Consider the following 20,111-nt stretch of genomic DNA (forward strand, 5'->3'; position numbering starts at 1 on the left):
TATTTGTGGAGACTGGGGTCAAGGTGGATCTTACCATTTTCAAAATGTGCAGAATTTCACAAGTTACTTCATGTTAAAAATTAGATAGCTCTTACAGTTTTTTTTACGATTACTTAAGCACGAAATACAAAACAGGGCTTGGATTTTAAAAACACAACCAATAGCACAACCATCCACATGAGATGAAGAACATCTCAGATCCTGTGCAAAATGAATCACTCTTGTCAAAACTCTAAACACATGTATAAAAACCATCTTATGTTGCCAAATGACATAAACACGTGTCATAAAGTTGAACTCTGTTTGAACCAGTTACACACTGCAATAATTTACTTAATCAACTTTTAGCAGTTACTTTAAGCAAAGTACACAAAGAAAGTGCAAATACACAAAATGGTAAATTAGTCAAACACAACATCAATGCTACACACTATTGGAAATAGGATTCATTTGTCTTCATATAACCAAAATCAGTCAAGATAGACAATCACAACAAAATGTGTAACAACACTGTGACCCCAGAAAATAATATAATATAACAATTAAATAATAAAACAAATAAAAATAAATAAATAAATAAAAATACTGTACTACCATTACAGGCTAAATTTACTATTAAAAAAAGAAAAAAGAAAAAGAAAAATGAAAAAAATAACTTTAATTGATCACTGAGTTCAGGAGTATGCAACCCTGGTCCCAGAGAGCCGCAGTACTGTGTGTTTTAGATGTCTCCCTCCTCCTAAAGTGAGGATCCTTATCAGGCTAATCCAGAGCTTGCTGAAGAGTTGATCATTTGAATCACCTGTGTTGGAGAAGGGAGACATCTAAAACACGAAAGACTCCGGCTCTCTAGGACCCGGGTTGCCCGACTCCTGTCCTAGTTAGGTCTGACCAGCAAATTTCATCAACATCGTAGCCAATATCCTCGTTGGATTTATTTTTTTTAACCCAACATTTTATGAATTATGAAATTACTGTATCAATGACTAAAGATGCAGCCATATTTTGATTAGTTAAACATTGTTCCCCATTATTATGTTAACAAGAGTATGAAAACTTAGGGGGAAAAAAACATATATTTGGTACAAATAAAAAAATTGTGATTAATCATGAGTTAACTATTGAAGTAATGTGATTAATTACGATTAAGAATTTAAATCGGCTGACACCCCTAGTATAAATATACAATTCGATACGTATCTCGATAAATGGGTACGATACGATTCAAGACTGGTACATTTTCAAGTGAAGCGATTAGATTCTGTTCAGTGGGATTATATTTCAATTTGATATAGTTCAGCTGTAGCTTTTCAAGTGCCTAAGGGTTCAGGTAACGATCAATCACGGCTCAAGCTGAGACCTTAGGCACTGCGATGTCATTTCCACCCTGATGACATGTTCAGTTGACAGCAAATGGCAAAATGGCTGTCCCTTGAAATTGATAAAAATGGGAGGATTTTGCTGCTTAATTCTTACTCATCAAAAGCAATATTAACCACAATGCTGTGTTTAGGCACCTAGATCATATTGTAAATAAACAATTTTTACTTGACTTGACTTACTGCTGGACAAAGTGATTCTTTGGATCAGTATGGGAAAATCCTGCTTCTATAGACAGTAGCTGAGCAGAGCACAAAAGGGGTGAAAGTGAAGTGAAGACCAATTCACTCCATCAGTTAGATTGAGAGTGACAGCGCTTTCAGTATATGGCACTGGATGTTCCATCGTGAAGCTTTAAGCAACCACCAGAACATCAGGGAACAAACGCCTTCTATTCAGTTCCTGAATTCAGCGGCCATGCATAGACTTGAATGTTTCTGCGCTGAACTTTTCCAAAGGTTATAAAAATACAAGACACAAGTCAAGAGAAATAATGCGAGAAATTAACATGATCAGTGTGTGAATGTAATGAGCCATGTGTGTTTGCCGTGTTTCATTGACACGTGTAAAACTGAAACATGCTCGTCACAATTGTTTTCCCCAATCGCTGCCAACTTAATCACATTACAGACATAGGAATACACACGCGCACGCGCACGCGCACATACACACACACACTGTCATCGCGCTCCTTCAGCCATTCCTAATAGTTAACTTTGTGCTTGGCTGATTCAGCAAAGCAAGGCAGAAGATAGAAATGGAGGGTGCTGAACCAGGTCATGAGAGGAGATTGAAGACGAAGCTGAGGAGGAAGATGAGGAAGGTGATGGTGAAGGGAGAAGAAGGTTTTATACACTTTGTAGCATTACTTTCCATAAAGTAATGGGATTTGCGGCGGATTGAGCTAATAAGGCAATGTGTTAAATAAGCGCATGTCAAGCCATCCAGAAGTATTTTTAATTAACTAAGCCAGCTAAAAAGTCAAATTGTGTTGAATGTCTTATTTATAATAAGCAGAATATAGCCCACAAAAGGCTAAACACCAAGACAGCTAGATGCTATAAAAGTGACTTATTTGTAATTTAGAACTTCCGGACCTCTATTAAAAATCATGGACAAATAATTTCATTTCATTTTGATTCACTAATCCAATAACTGGAACTGATTTTAAATTATTATTTGCATCATATATGGCAAACTGAGATGCCATTTATCTGCATTACCAAGCCACTGTCAATGACAAGTAAATTGGTTATAGAAGATTTTATCTTAGAGAAATATGTTAACCCTCTAAATGTACAGTGTGTAATAGTTGACCACTAGCTGTTGCCAAATAATAGAATACAGCCGAAGCGTGTGCAAACTACGATGACTCAGAGAGACCAAAATTCGCAACCCTATTATCAATATTATTATTTGGCAAAAGCGGGGGAGCATCTCAACGAGCAACAGCGACTAGGCAGCCGGGTAAAACCCTGGCAAGTGACACCGAGAGACCGAGCCAGCTGAGTTAGCCGGAGCAGCTAACAAGAGCTGCTATAGTGGGAGCTAGCCGAGCCGTAGGCTGTATCGAGCAGCTAACAAGAGCGGCTAGTCAAGTCAAGTCGTCTTTATTTATATAGTTTTTTTCTTTCTTTTCTTTACTGTATTTATATAGTGGAAGAAGCTAGTAAAAGCTTTTGAGAGCAAAGCAGAGGCGGGAGCCCAAATCACAGGACTCAGCGATGTCCACGTTCAGGCCCCAGCTGTGGAAGGTAAGCGACGGTCGATCCATTGGGGCAGACACTGGATGCAAGCAGGGCTAAAACTACGTTCGCAAAATTTGGGCATCAGTAGCAGGAAGTGTTAAGGTGAGACTCCAGCCAACAGAATTACCCAGTACTAGACCTACGATTATATATATTTAAAAAAAATGTACGTTGATGTGATAGGACTATTTTTATTCATATTATTGAAATCAAGCAGAGGTGGCAAATCCAGGTCCAGAAAGTGGCTTTAGCCCCAGGTGGTAGCTAGCTAGCTTCCTAGCTAGCCCCCCGGGTGTTTGCTAGGGAGCTAGCTAGGTAGCTAGCACAAGGGGCTAAACAAGGTTTTTACTTTCTGGACCTGGATTTGTCATCTCTGATCAATAGTGGGTTTTTAAAATGAATGAATTATTAGTTCACCACTAGATGGCACTAATTATTACACACATAGAGCATTCAGTACATGTAGGTGATATAATTTAATGTAAATAAAGTTACAGATGGGATATTCACACAAGCTATTACATTAGTGACAATTCTTCTTATCAAAGGAAGCAGAAAAGCTTAAAAGATGCAAACCATGTTTATGTCATTCCCTCAATGACGTTTGCTTTTGGATGATTCTGAAAATCAATAAGCAGCTCGAGAGGCTGATGGAATTTTATTTTATTTTTTTAAACTGTGGAGTAACCTCTCTATTCGTTTCACCTGGGATGACTGCACTGTGGTTTAAAGTTTGATATATTTTTGTTTGTTTGTTTCTATGATCACTCAAGAATTGTGAACTTAAAATGTCTTCCAATTCAGTTCCATCTACTATATTACTTTCCTGTAGTTTCTTTCTCATGCCTTGACATAGTTTTTGTGTGAATGGAAAACAGAGCAATTATACGCGTCAGCCAGCCGCCCATCAAACATTTACATCATGTGGTGCTTTGGATTACAAAAGCAGGAGAGAGGCAAAAGGAGACAGCATAAAGAAAGCCTACCAGCAGAAACAAAGACGTAAGAAACACAAAATGAAGGCAGTGTGCGAGTGTGGAAGTTGCCCAAAGAAAGTCTCGGACAGAAAGCAAAGACAACAACACTGAAGACGACACAGACAGACAAAGAGAGTGTAAAAACGACTGAGACAGACAGAGAAAGAGACGGGAGCAGCTGACTGGCTCAAACAGAACACTCTTTGTCTGAGTGCCAGTGGGTCAGGAGTTCACCAGGGACAAATAATGCTAGCATGAGCAATAGCAAGGATAGAATTTATAACGGATAGTGCAAGGCTTTAGAAAATGCAACTTGGCTGCTTAAGTTACAAGATCTGATATCTTCTTGATTGTTTAGTAGCGTAACAAAGATTTAGTGGAGGAGGGGGACATTTTAATATATTAATTATTTGCATTTAATCAATTGCAAATGTGCGTCTGTGTTGTTGGGGGGCACAGACCCTGCCTTGTTTTTTTCCCTCCCTCCTTTCTTTTTTTTTTCTTTTAAGATTCCTGGGGCACTAATGGGGTAGATGCCACGGACTTTGGACTTCCGGGTTTCACACATCAGCGTTGTTTCCGTCCACTCATGGCCGCGTTCCAACACTCGCACTCCCACCCCTGCGTCCCCCAGCCGCGGACGTCTCAACTCTCTGAAATGCTTCGGACAACTGAGTCAGACACACTACGCACTCGCACCCGTCCACGGAATCGCAAGAAGTGGGACGCGGCCCACACTTCGCAAACAGGAAACGGAAACAAAGCTGATGTGTGAAAACCAGGAAGTCGGAAGTCCGGCCTCCTCCCTGGCATATACCCCGTTTTTATTTGAATTTTCAAAAAATACGAAATTAAAATTGAATGTAAACGCTAGAAACTCAAAAAAGGGCCCAAAATACGGAAAGAAGTTTTTACGCTAGAAGGGGGGGGGGGGGGGGGATTTTGAAGCGTGTAGAAAAAAGGAAAATGCGAATTTTGGCTATGGAAAAAGGTTTTGCGAATAAACGCTGACAAGACCCGTCTCACATTTTGACCAGACATGATGTCACACGTATGTCTGTATTCACCATGCAATGGCGGACGATAAAGTAAGGTATGTTGGGGGGGACGACAAAATAGAAATCTTTTTGGAATTAATTAAAGAAGCGAATATTAATACAAAGAAACGCTACGGTTTATTAAGAATTACAAAAGCAAACTCATACAATGTCATTGCATGGCGCAGTCACTTCCTGGTCTTCTTCGTCTTCTTTTAAATTACTGGTGAATCACATCTCTATGGTGCATAGCGCCACCTACAGCGGCGGAGTCCCCTCTCAATATTTGCAAAAGAAGAACAGATGGAAACGGGCAAAAGGCACCTGTCCGTTTTGCGCATTTTCACTAAATTGACTTAAAAAATTCAAAACAATTGGATGGAAACCTGACTATTGTTTCCCTGCGTCCTGCTGTCGCTTCGTTATGTCGCTCGCTTGGTTTATCATGTGGATTATGGACTTTTTTGTTTTTGCCTTTTTGTTTGATTAATTGATTAAAAATATATATATATTTAAGGTTTATAATACTAAACTTAGGTTTGTGTGAACGTGTGTAAGCTCTGAATTTTTGGGGGAATTGTTTCTGCTTCAGGAACTGAGATATCAATTATTTAGTAGGCATTGACAATATTGTTAAATATCCAGGAAAACTTGAGGTTTTCGGGGGTGATTCACCCATTGTTTTTAGAGGCATGTTTTGGCAGGCGCTTCAGGCCTTAATGGGTTAAGCTAGTTTACTCTGAGTCTCAGTGTAATATTTGTGAAGTTTCTGATCATAGGATTACTTAGCGATACACTTATTTTGTCACAAACGTACGGTAGTTCTTAGTAGTAGTTCTATCTTTCTCAACTGTTGAGTTATAACAGACCATAATAATTTACTTATGATCCAATGTACCGGTAGCCTACAAGTTATAGGTCACATTAATAATGGAAAATGTTTTGAAAGTATTTATCTTAAGTCTCATTGGTTTTAGTGAGTAGTGAGGTGAGTATGCTATTTATATCCACTTTAGTTATCAGTTATACTGGAACTGTACCTCTGAGGGCAGCCATAATATTGGCGTGAATAAAAATATGTGACCTTGACCTTTGACCTTTACAAAAAATTGCTTGGGAAGAGAATATTCATGTCAAACAGAGGACGATAAAGATCGAGATCATGCTTTGAATGTGGAAGTTAAATCTGTGCCATAGTTAGTTACTATTAGTCATCAGAGGCAAAAGAGAATTTTTAAAACGGGTTGGATGTCTGTATATTTAATAATACTGGATTTCCATAATGTAAAATGTTTGTGTAATTACACAATCCTGTTGATTTTCCCTTTTTAGATTTGTAAATGTTGTGTATTTTCTTTTCTTTTAATCAGTTTTGTTACCCTCAGCTACAGAAGGGTGCACTTAAGGGGAATTTATCTTAAGAATGACTGTTAATTAGCTCAACTGGACCAGTTTAATGTGTTGTGGGTCTTGTTACATCCCAGAGTTAAGCTCATATACTGGAGACTAGGACACTGGAGACTTCTTTAAATTTTTCTCTCATAGCCCCATTGTACCCACCCAACCCCCACAGATCCCTTTTTGCTCAAAAGTAGGCTATACAAGAAGAGATAAAGCAATATGAGTCCCTGGGAGCTGGTAAAGAAAGAAGACAGCTTCACAGAAAAAGAAGGATATCAAAGCGTTAGATCAATACGCATATTTGCACACACACGTGGATTCATCTGGATACACATATTAGGTGTAAACTATTCATTTATGGCATACTATTTCCACAAGAAACACAGAGCATGTTATCTCCTTTTCATCATACAAACAGTTCAGCTTGTAGATACAACATGCAGGAACAGATTTATATCTGGACTCATTTCCTTTCTACACACAAAAATACACAGTCCCTCCCTCCCCTTGCAACGACAAAACCATTAAATCATATGCTAAAATGAAGACAGCTTTGCTAGATGGTATTCCCATTTAGAAATCACATCCAAACTGTAAGACAATGCTAAGAACACACAAAAGGCTGTGAAGTTTTTTAGTTTTTTTAAACAAAAGTCACCTTGAAAGTAGGCAAACCCCCCTTCCCGCCCCCATGCCACTAATCCATACATTGCATAACACAGCAAACACTCCCTTCACATTAACATTCACACTGCAGAAAAAAACATGGGGGAGAGCATGGGGGTGGGGTGAAAATGCTCAAAATAGAAACGGGCAAAGCGATTCATTCATAAAGTCAGGAGGTGAGGATGCAAGAAGGTAATGCTTAGGCAAATCATATACAGCGTGTGGGGCTATAGGTTGAAATGTATTGTGTTGGTGTGCCATCTAAATATAAGAGGCACCACTCAAAACCAATTCAACAACAAAATGTGCCAATGTAAAGAGCAAATGTAGATGCTAATAGAGTACAGGGATTGGCATTTGTGTTAGATTACATCATTTCTTAACCCAGCGGCAATTCACCAGACAGTTATCATATTTTAGTTTGGCCCCTTTTATGACAAGCAATCTAATCTAAATCCAAATGTACATAAATACATTTGCTCCACTTCGTTCTCCCGTCGTGACTCCATGGTTCATCCCTCTTGTTTGTTTTTTTCACCCGCTTATCTTTGTTTTTAAATCCACTCGCTCCAGGCTATCTTTCTCAATTACATCCAATTTCCACATCATTTTGTCTTTCCTTCCATCATCTTCCACTCAAATCACGTCCCATCCCTTCGGTTTATCCCGACCTCCCATCAGCCTTACCAGGTGTGAGCTACCGTGAAGCGTCGCCTCTGTCTGATGCTCTTGTTGACCATCAGCTTGCGGAAAAGCCGCGGGGAGCTCCGTGGGGAAAGTTTAGGGGATGTGGCGCCCCGTTTCCCTCCCACCACACCAGGGACCTTGGGGGGCTCCAGTTCGAGATGCATATGCTCCTTGAATGTCCGAATGCAGGAGTCCATGTCAACACTCAGCTCGTTTGAGGACATCGCTGTGGCCTGGATGACTTTCAATTTCTGTCCAAAGTCAGCTGCTCAGTCTTCCTCTTGATTCGTACGTGTACACCCGAGGAAAGGCCAGCACACCTTTTGAGTTCTTATATTTGCCTCGACGCTGTTCGGCTGTCTAGGGAAGAGCCAGACAGCAGTCATGCCCACTCCCTTTCTCTGCTGCACTCTGCTCTTCTGTTCGTCATCCTTTCATCAGAGGATCTCCAAATTGAACTCCTTGGAGGACACAAGAATTGAGTGCTCGTAAGTTGTCACCCTCCTGGTCTGGATGACTCGTAAGTTGCTTCTTGCTGTGTTTCTGTGTCACTCTCCTCTCCTGCTAAAAGCGCATCCCAGGACCAACTCTTTCTCGCAGTCCATCCACGCAGTTTGATGCTGGAGAGGACCTTATGAAAGATTCAGAGAGGCTTAAAATTGCTTCCTCCTGTCTTGCTCCGTTCTCTCCATCAACTCCTGCTTGGCTGACCTCCTCGGTGGGAAACAGCCCTCACCTTCCTCAAGGCACTCCCGGTGTGGCGCAGGGTGACTCCAACTACGTAGAGCCCAGAGCCAGATTGCTTGTCACTTTCTCTAGCAGAGCGGCGAGCGCAGCGCAACACGCAGGGAAATGCTTCACTTGCTCTTTCATTCAGGATACGCACAGCTGAGGAGCTGAGAGCAAGCATGCAGCGAGCGCAAGCCACGCCTTCGCTGGAAATGATTGGCCGGCTGCCGGAGTGACGACATGCTGGCATGCTCGGTAACAGGTTGTCTGACTTATTTATTATTATTTTCCTATAGAGGGTATTTGTGATAATTCTGATGATGTTGTGACCTTTAGCGAGACAGGAAAGCAGCAAGTGTAGGCCAAGGGAAAAAATATTCGCACAAGCGATTAAGGCAAACAGCTTAATGGGGTTCCGGAATTGAAACACACACGATGCTCAAAAGGTCAGCTGATTTGAATAAACGCTTGCATGCAATTGCACATAGAAGTCTTTTGAAATAAGGCCTATTTTAAAACATTATTCACCAACATTGTACTATCACATTCTGTCTCTCAATCTCACACTCTCACACACAATTTAATGCATATGTAATGTATTTTGCTCTGAATGGAAGCAGTCTAACCATTTCCACACAAAGAAAGGAAGGGACAACAGAGGGGCAAAACGTGAATTTGAAACATAGAGTAGACCCCGTATTAACGATTGTACCACTTAATCTGTGTATCTGATTGCTTCTCGTAAAGTAAGCGTTTAAAGAAGGAAACCACAGCGCTAATATGTGGTTCAGATATTTGTATGTGTTAAGCCAACAACTCCTCAAGTAGAATGGCAGGCGGAGGCTCCGCCGAACAATTAAGAAAGGCAAAAATAACCATGGGCGGTTGTGCAGTGGAACCTACGTGTTGAAATTACCCTGAAGACGTTCATTTTGTAATTGCCGTAGTGCAGTCGTTAGCTAAGCTAGGATGGATTTAACTACAGGAAGCACCGGATTCTGATTTCATGCCTATATTCGATTTCTTCAAGTTTCAGTGAAGCAGTAGAACATGCAAAGTCTGAATCAATGGGGGCTGTCGCTCCTCGGGTAAGTTGGTCCACAATACTTTGTAGATTGGTGAAAGGTGGCGAAAAACGGCATTTTGGTATATATTAGGAAAAAAACACATTCAGTTAAAGTAAAGACTATAAAAGTAGGTCTTGGAGTGTGGTTTCCTAAATAAATGTTCTTTGCTGCCATCAGGTCTCAAAGAAGACTGAAGAATATGAATATGACATACTGTATACGTAGATCCTTGCCCATTAAAAGACTGATAAAAAAAAATTCTGATTAGGATAAGTAACTGAAAAGACACTTACTTGGGAATACTGCAAAATAACGGCTACATCTCACAGTGAAACCTTAGCAGCAAGGAGAATATGCGTGGGACTTTTTTATGCCAGGGAGAGGAGGTCTTGCATGTCTAACAGTAGGTCAGGTGCAGGTGATGGGTGTGTGGGGGGTCTTTGTGTCAGGCTAATGTCCTGAGATGAGAGACCTTAATGTAGAGTCTCCAGTTATATAACCTCCATTCTTCTTAACTCCCTCTTTCATACCACAGCTCTCGCTTGTGAGGGCAAACAACAGTGCATTGTGGCCCAGATTAGAAGTCATAAATGGAGACACAAAGGTTTGTGGAGTAAGAGAGTAAAGAGGGAGAGTGGAAAAAAGCTCAGACAACACAAGACATTTAGCGAAGAATAATGACAGAAAAAGAGTGAACATGAAGACACAGTTAAAAGGGGAATAAATACAGCTGAAAGCTTCAAAGAGACTTTTTATTTCAAGGTGACGTTTTCCTTGTGGAGTTTTAACTAAGATATACTTGCATTAAGGGAGTTGTTACAGTAAACACATGGATGGATGGATGCATGGATGGATGCGTCAAATTGATTCAAATAGTGGATCGGTCCCTTTTTGACTCAAATTGGATAATTTTGTACCTGTTTTTAGAGTGATTGGATGGATGGATATCCGGATGGATGGAAATACGGACAGACGGATAGATGGATCACTCTTAAAACAGTTGGATCAAAAATAACTCAATTTTGGGTCAAAAAAGGACCAACCACGTACTGGGTCAATTTCACCCAAACTTTTGGCCTGTTTTGTAACAACCCAGATAATTGGATCATTTTGGTGGGTCAAACTGATCCACGTAGTGGATCAAATAGGTAATTTTTAACTAAACTGTTTTTAGAGTGATTGGATGGATGGATGGATGGATGGATGGATGGATGGATGGATGGATGGATGGATGGATGGATGGATGGATGGATGGATGGATGGATGGAGGTCAAAAATGGACCAACCCGCTACTGGGTCAATTTGACCCAAACATTTGGCTTGTTTTTGTAATTTTCTGTGTTGTTCAACAACCCAGAAAACTGGGTCATTTTGTTTGGATGAGAGGACAGATTATTTTGTCAGTTTAGATGTTTTATTTTTTTGGACAACTTTAATGATTTTTTAGAATGGGATTTTTGAGGAAAAGATTTCCCTCAAAATTAAATGCTGCATGTATACAAAAGAAATCCGTCTCAATCAACACCATAGGCTTCTATTATTGTGTGGTGGTCATTTTGTCCTTGGCCACCACTTCCTCCCGCCTGTATTTTGACCTTTTATTTAGTTTGGGCCTGTTGGGGGCGTTTCTGGGCAGAGACGCTTGGGCCCACCTATGTCTCCACTCCCCTCATGTATTTGATTCCTATGTCTTGTCTGCAAATGCAAATTTGACTGAAAGTCAGAAGGATGTTTTCGAGTTTTACTGGAGCCACAGCGCGTTCCCGTCATTTGGATAGATTAGAGTAAAACGGTCATCTCAGCTGTTTTCGATCGGTCATGGTCATACGACAATATCAAACAGGAAACTTAGTAAACAATCAAGACAGAATATGGACCATCCAGAAAGAGGAGCGGGTCCATTTGTAGGACAGCAGACCTTGCTGTGCCCTTCCATATAATCTTCTTGTTGGTGTTGTTTTTTTTCTGCACAAATTGCTCGAGGGCAACTGTAGCCAAAAGCTTCTGCTTCTCAATTTTGTAGATTTCTACAAAAGCATGATGGGCTGTAGTCTTGCAAATAATAACAAATAATAAATGTGAGCAGATGTGAGATGATAGCTTTCCAAGGGTCTTTCTCAAATCTTCTCAAAATCTTCCAACGTACAGTTTACATTACACAATTTCTCTTGGGAGTAAGGTGCTGCTGACCCAGACATTTAACAATCAAGCGAACTGAAGGAGACATACTGCACAGCTCTGAAAATAGAGGATGCTCACCATTGTAAATACCCAAAATGTCTGCCAGAGAATGACTTACACCTTGCCTGCCATGAACACTACAAATTGGGCTGAGCTGCATCTAACAAAAGGAATGACGACAGATATGAGGACGTCATCATATCCTCAAAGGACCTGAGCCAATGAGCGTGCGTCCCTGTAGGATGAGAGAGGCGAGGGGAAAAAGCCTTTCCAAATATTTATTTTCATAGACTTATTATGATCACATCTTCCTCACTCCAAACCATCACAAGTTATAAAGTGTATGTTTCCTCATAAGGTAGGATAACATAACAGGAAGGGTATGCGTTATTTTTATTTTTTTTCTGATGATGTAAATCAAACTGTGCCCTATGTTTTTACTGCTCTCTTGTGGTAGAAAGTGGCACTGCAACTCCACAAAAACCTCAGGAATAAAACACAATTTTAACAAAGAGGGGAGAAAGTGAATTAGATATTGGTCTTTGAAGAGATGAAGGCAACAGAAAAAAAATCTCCTCCTAACATAAAATACCCCAGAGCAGCATTTTTATCAGAACCGTGCTTTCGTTAAAATAACATTTGTATCGAAAGAAACAATGCATTCACACTGACTTGTTAATCGGATTGGTGCTTGATGTGTTGAAAATGAAAAGTCGAATACTATGGTGCCCCAAAATATTGTAGGTAGCTCTCTTAAATATGTCAGAGCTTTCTAAATAGAAGAAAATGGTAGCCTATTGTATGGTGTATGGCCTACATATCCGACTTGGGTGTCACTGGAAAATGAATGGATGGTTCTAAATTGGGGAACATTCCAATCATTGTGTGTTGCAACAGTGTGTGGTGAACATTTGTAGGGACTTGTAGTCCAAGCAGACAGAATATATACATATATAATTTTTTTTTAAACACACAACAACAACAACAAACTCAAATTTGAATAGCATCTGGTACATTCCTGATATTTTGTTATTCACATTCTGGAATAGATTACACCAGATGGTCCACTTTGTTATGACTACTTAATATGTACTGGATCAATGTTTGCTTGTTGTTTCATATTGTTGTTCTGTCACAAAACATCGCTTCTTTCAATTCTCCAAAACGTACTCACCATTCAGGGTCAACCGGCGTGATGTCTATCCTGGGAGGGGCTCCAAAAGGTAAAGATGTAGGTCGGGACATGACCTCATGGTCAGGTGTCCGAGCCCTCTCCCCCTGGCGCCATGACAACGGCGGCAGCTGCAGGTTGCCAGATAAACGTCTCCGCCCTCTGCGCAGGTCCACCCCCAGTGTGCATGTCGGGGACGTGAACGACTCGCTGAGACAGCAATCTGACTGCTCTTTGCCATCCTGAAAAGACACATGAAGCAATGAGGCCATTTTGGATTCGGGAAGGTTACATAATGTTGTTATAGTACTAATTAGATTTTTTTTTTTTAAGAACATTAAAAGAAACAATGTGGAACTTTCTCTCTGTGGATATCCTCAAAAATGTAATTACTCAAAGTTACAGTATTTATTTATTTTTTCCATTGGTATATCATAAGTCTTCCCACTAAGGGGCACTAGAACCCTGTTTAAGCATGTGGACATACTTGAGAACGACTGTTTGATGTTGTTTTTGTTAGGGTTTGAAGACAACTTTGCCCTAAAGTTGATTTTTTTTCTTCTTCTGCACTTTCCTTATATATCTTTATCTTTTGTTGGTTTTATTGATTGACAGAATAGTTTTTTGTCTTCCATTTACAACTGCTGCTCAGTCTCTTGTGCTCATTAACCTGAATGAATGAAGCTTAGTAGGTTACTATTCTAGTAGTGATAGACCGATATGGTTTTTTGGAAGGCTGATGCCGATTATTAGTAGTCAAGGAGACCGATAACCGATATTTCAAGTCAATATTCATTTGCAGTAAAAGAGAAAATATTATTGTCAAAATAAAATATATATATATATATACTTTTAATTTTAAACATATACAGAATTGACAGTTTTCTACTGTAAATAAAGTTTCCCAAAATGTAATTTCTTAATTTTATTTTATATTTGATTTTTTTTTTTTTAATAAAAAAGTGTAGGGAGTTCCCAGTGTCAGCATAATTTTTTCTAAAGTGGAAATTTAAATAAATCCATAAATGAAAAGTTACCTTTATCTCACTGAACGACAAATGCATGCAAATGTAGCTCATTTAGGGTTTTCGTCAGGGTTTGTAAAAGGTTTCAGAAGATCTTTGCAGACAATAAAAAAATTGTCCGAATATGTTCAAAATGTCTTTGCAACAAGTAAAAATGGCCTGTGAACATCTTACAAATCCTGATGAAAACCCTCAATTTGCTGCGCTCGCAAGCATTCACCACTCAGTGAGATATCATCTCTATTGGTCTTCAGATTCGTAAAAAGGCTGATGCCGATATTTGTAATGCTGATGTAATTATGAAGGACATGGCTAAGATACAGAAAATGCATATAGTGGATGAATAGGAATGTAATTTTTATAAAGCAGTAAATTGAAATTCCTAAACAAGCACATCGAGGCTTGCATTGGCACGAAAATCAGGATATATCAGGATATATATGGATTTTTGCGCTCGAGTGCAGCTGCGCTGTCCACGAAAACAGCGCCCCAGTCTTGGTCATCATGGGATTACTAATAATTGAGACACTTTTTATTCTAATGAGTTAAGCGCCTCTTCACCTACTTCATCAGCTCAGTGATACTTGACAAAGCACACACACCTGAGACCAAGGGTGTAGTTGAGAGGTTCTGAATTAGACTCCTCTGCGCTTTGACTTTTAGAGCAACTCAATTCAATTCAATTGCATTTCAACCTATCGTAATACGTGTTTCCAAGTTGCTCGTTGCTGTGCGAATAAAGTGCAATACAACAGATCATCAAAAATATGGAGCAAAGCAAGTGCTCTCAGTAGTGTAATAATAATAATAATAATAATAATAATAATGATAATAGGGCCACCAAAGTGTTTCCCTGAAGACTGAGGTCTGGTTTGGATTGAGTCGGTCATTCTTGTCATGTCTTGCAGATCAAAAGCTGTGAGAATTTTGATACAATATACAGTATGTCATTAATTAAAATGTGAAATCGGTGAGGCTGCTCTGGTTTTGTTTCGATTTTTTGCTTGTGGGAACACAATGGTGAGAAAAAAACAAAAAGAATAAACTGCCACTAGGCTACCAAGACTGACATTGAGAAAGATGACATTCAAATAACTTCAAGGACCAGCTATTGTCATGTCGTCATGTTCTCTCAGGTAGAAATGACCTGACAGAAAGAGAAGTGGCCAAAACAGGTGGAGACAAATACAAGACAAATGGAGTGAATTTCCTTCTTGTCTGATGGCTTTTATAACACCGGTTTTATAACACCACACACCAAACATTTCTTCAATATTGTATTGTATTTATAAAAATAAAAAAAAGTAGACCATTTGATACACATTTATTTGTTTGATATACTTGCTGCACAAACAGGCCATGTAACTGATTGATTGAACATACATTATGTGATCTCTCTAGTGTGGTGATTCCCAAGCAGCAATACCAGTAAAATAATTAGCCTACTAACGTACAATGGCTGCCATTGAGAGTAACTAGTAACCTAACATGTTTCTATATCTAAAATAGAGTCTGAATAGTGTGATTAAAGTAACTATTGAAAGACTTACTGCATTACTTTGTGACATAAAGTTGGCAAAACACACACTGCAGAATGTCTATCTTCAGGGAAAACAACAGCAAACAATTGCCACTAGATTGCAGGAGAGCGCAACATGAGGTGAGAGTCAGTGATCACCACACCAAATTCAGCCAAGGTCTGGTAAATAAATGCATGGTTTGCACATGCAACAAAATTAATGATTACAAATAAAGCATGTAAACCACACACTATTATTAACCAACTAGGGAAGTAATAATTTCCTCAAGTGCGATTCGATTTTCAGTTCCCGATTTCTATTCAATTTGATTTTTTGTAGAATCTTTTTTTTTTTTTTTTTTGACTAAGTGTAATTTCTAGAGAAATTGTGTGGGAATGCTGAAAGTAAATTGAGAGATTAATTATGAAATTATGACCTCCTGGTTACTGGACAATGCACTTTACCAACTGTGCCATTGAGCAGTATCAGACACCTGGTAATGATTATAAGCTATATGTATGGAAGTGGGTGTGGAAAGTGATACTTAGAAAAAGTTCAATGTCTGTCCCATTGAAAATGAATGAGGAAAAGTTGATATTTAACGTTAAATTGTGCCAATACTGTATGTAATGTGGAATCAGACGATATATATCCCGGGAGGCGTGAATTTTTGAAGTTGAAATTTGAAAAGTGTAAATTCTAAGTATTATGTGGGAGTTGTTACACGGCAAAAAAGGTGTGGAGAATAAAAATCACAATAACATATGCTCTATAACCAAAAGATTGTTTTATTTTAACATGTGCATTTTGCCCTTGTTACAAACAGTAACTTTTTGTAACTTTACAAAAAATGAGAAGTTTTTTTTTTTTTTTTTTTACATCGATGCATGTTTTAAGCAGTTTAAATCAATTTTAATTGAATCGATTGTGGCGGCCGTGGCTCAGGGTGTGGAGACGGTTGTTCAGTAACAAGAAGGTTGGCTGTTCGATCCCCGCTCTCCCCAAGTCATGTGTTGTTGTGTCCTTGGGCAAGACACTTCACACACATTGCCTCCAGTGCTACTCACACTGGTGTATGGAAGGTGCGAACGTTTGGTGGTGGTCGGTGGGGCCGTAGCCACGCTTCCATCAGCCTGCTCCAGGGCAGCTGTGGCTACTTAAGTAGCTTACCGCCACCACAGTGTGAATGTGTGAGTGCATGAATAATGTATCCATTCCATTATAAAGTGTCTTTGAGTGTCTAGAAAAGCGCTATATAAATCTGATGCATTATTATTATTCAAATTGATTCCCTATAATCCCTATAACCAACAGGGACACAACAAACAACTGTACATTGTGGAACATAAAGTAATAAAAAAGGAAATGGTTTACATCTTCAAACGTGAAGTATTAGGGGATGAGGTCATCTATTCCCTATCATCCGCGGGAGTGATGTCACATATGTGCCAAGTCACATTTTCAGCACGTTGACTTCTCACGTGTACATACCAAGGAAGTAAGTAGAGATGTTCGCATTTTCAAGCTGGAAATTAGTCCCTATATTTTCTTCACTACAGATAAAAATATTAAGGTTGTTTGTACACTCCCTACTGTTGACATAGTGTTTTATAGCTTGAAAACAAACAAACAAACAACAACAAAACAAATTTAAATATTTGTATTTAAAAAACAAAAATGATTTAAAAAATGTCTTCATTTATTTGTTGTTAAAAGTGTACTTCCAATAAAGTTTTGACAAAACCAGTTGTCATATTTATGTTAAGCGAGGTTGTCGGCGTCTGCTGAAACTAACTACTGGTAATAGACAGTTTGTCTCAACAAGTTTGCTTTCGTACCGTTCCCTGATCATAATTTAACTACTTTTGTTTTGATTTCCGCATCATTTTATCACTTGTACACATCAAAAAGCAGTTTTTCATTTATTTGAACCAAGTTGTAAATGCTTTGGCACATCCATGCAAATGATTATGTACAATTCTCGACATTTTCAAGTTGTTATTTCTATACATGCTCATTAGACTTTTTCACCAGGTGAATTTGGACTTCTTCTTTTTTTAACAAAGGGAAATGTATGGAGCATCAAATAGTTTTCGGAGACAGCTCATATAGCAGGTGAAGATATTGTAAGTAGTCAGTTAAGTTACTTTTTAAAATAACTGATCATCAAAAGGTGAGATCACTGCAATACATTATCTGCCCCTAAAAAAGTATTACAAAGATATCTTTGTTCATCTATCTATGCCAGTGACGTATAGTGACAGCGAGAACAATTAAATGCTCTCGAATCCAATGTATTTCCGATTAGATTCATTGTAAAACGTGCGTTCTTGTCACATCTCAGGGCACGTATTGGCTCACCCGCCCCCACCAAAGCCCTAATCACTGGAAACACTTGCCATTTTGATGCCAAGGCAACATAGCCACAAGGAGGAAATGACGAGATGAGCTGAGAAAACAGCACCTGCTTTCCATCAAGGAGGAGGGATTGAGAGGGCGGCAAGAGGAAAAGATTGAAAGTGGGCTCTTGGTCAGAGAGAATGAGGGTGAAAGATAGATGGAACAAGCAGGATGAGCTGGTAGGGGAAGGACTTTCTGAGAGGGAGGCCAGGAGAGTGGCGTAAAGAGGCAACACAATAAATTGACTAGGATTACATATATGAAATAAGACGTTCATCTGCGGCTGGAAATAATCTATGCACAATGTTATAAGTACGGAGCTTTTCCTAGACACAACATGAATAGAAACACCCACCTGTGCTTGCAACTGCACATGCTGGTGTGACCTCTGTGTCCTTGTTAGATTAACTAGTGGAATCATCAAGCTTAAAGGCTTGGAAAATTGCTTTAGCACACTGTTGTTTCTTGATGAGGTTTAGACCTACTCAATCAAGATATTTGAGAAAACTTGTACAGTATGTAACCTAAGGTGACCAACCGTCCTGCATAGCGTGGGCACGCACAGCGTTTGAAGCTCAATTCATGCGTCCCGCAAATTGGAGTCATGTCCCGCAAAATCAGGGCTTGCCCTAATAATAATAATAATAATAATAATAATAATAATAATAATAATAATAATAATAATAATAATAATAATAATAATAATAATAATAATAATAATAAACTTGAATCGGTTTTGCGCGATACTGTCAGCCGTAACCATGACAACAACAAGGCGTAGCCACAGACTTTTATATACAGTAGTCAGTCTGTGTGAGTCGCTCACAAAAAATCCCCCGTTGTTGTGTATTATTGGACGGACTAGCTGAAGATAGCAACTTGAGGCTAACAAACAATCCCGTGTGATGGTTACGTTTTTTTGTTTTTTCGTCATCACAGCATTCTAGCTATGCCGGCCGGAACTGTCGGCATGGGCGGACATTGGGGAGGTCCGTGCCTTCCCTGGCAGTCAGCCGTGCCCGCCCTAGCTGTTTTAAGAGGCCTCGCCAACTATCTATTCTTCCTATCAGCAACGTAAACTTGCGCCAATGCACCTTCTATTTCAAGTAAAGCATGGCGTGTCAGGTAACCACATATTTATTTTCAACTTTGGCTTTGATTGACAGCTAAAGCTAGCCAATGACAATCGAGATCGGGGTGGGGGAGTGGGGTATCCGGGGAGATGCGCGCTCTGGAGACGCGCATCAGACAAATCTACTTCCGGGTTAACGAGCAGCGCGCGCACCCGCTGTTTCAATGACCGAGCAGTGAGCACGTCATGCCGCTGTCTTTTTGTGGATTAAAACAAGTGATGCAAAGCAACGTATTGTAATGGGAGTCCACTGGTTACAACGTTCACATGTGAGTGTCAAACTTATTTTAATCAGTCAAGCCACACATCACATGCATGGAGAAATTGTATAATAATGCGGTCAACTTATATTGGAGCATACAATTATTTATCACTAAGCATAGCTGCAGTACAATGTGAGTTTTCTTTTATTGCCAAGTTTGTTAATGTTGATAACTGTCATTAAGTTCTAATAAAAAAAAAAACACTACACATCCTTTTTGGATTGATATTTTGCTTAGATTTCACTGACCCCATATATCGTTTTTGTATATTATCGACATATCTCAACTCAACTTTATTTATAAAGCACTTTAAAAGCATCCATTGCTGCATACAAAGAGCTGTACATGGAATAGAAATTAGTCTTGCAGTAGAGACAAGTGAAAGAAAATAACACAAAGTAAAATTAATTATAATAAATATCATTAGCAGGTAAGTATACAAGGCAAATAGAATTTAGATGAACAAACTAATAACAAGACATAGGGAAGTGAATAAGTATATAAAACAAGTACCAATAAAATAACGCAAAATACAGAAGGCACCCTAAAACACTGAAACGATGCGAAGTCTCTTGCTGAGTCAAAGGCCAAAGAATAGAGATGTCTGGCAAAAATATTGAGATATGAAATTTTGTCCATATCATACATCCCTAAATCTAAAAAGCAAATGAAGGCAACTGCTCGCCACTCGCAGATAAAAGGGGCTGGTTCACAGAGTCATTCATTC

The 20,111-nt window shown here is 39.2% G+C and overlaps 1 protein-coding gene across 2 annotated transcripts in view; it reads right to left on the minus strand.

The window, feature by feature from the left end:
* The window catches only part of pde4ba (phosphodiesterase 4B, cAMP-specific a), a 171,418-nt gene that overhangs the window by 127,362 nt on the left and 23,945 nt on the right, over nt 1–20,111 (minus strand). Inside the window, exon 3 of one of the 2 annotated variants that reach the window (XM_086089090.1) lies at nt 13,048–13,286. In XM_086089090.1, coding sequence (XP_085945216.1) covers nt 13,048–13,286 — 239 coding nt within the window. Of the gene's footprint in view, nt 1–7,896; nt 8,769–13,047; nt 13,287–20,111 lie in introns of those variants that run through there. The other variant, XM_086089091.1, reaches the window with a different exon arrangement.

Source organism: Leptonotus elevatus, chromosome 11 (genome assembly GCF_054856555.1).
Source record: "Leptonotus elevatus isolate MCC_2025b chromosome 11, RoL_Lele_1.0, whole genome shotgun sequence".
Lineage (NCBI taxonomy): Eukaryota > Metazoa > Chordata > Actinopteri > Syngnathiformes > Syngnathidae > Leptonotus > Leptonotus elevatus.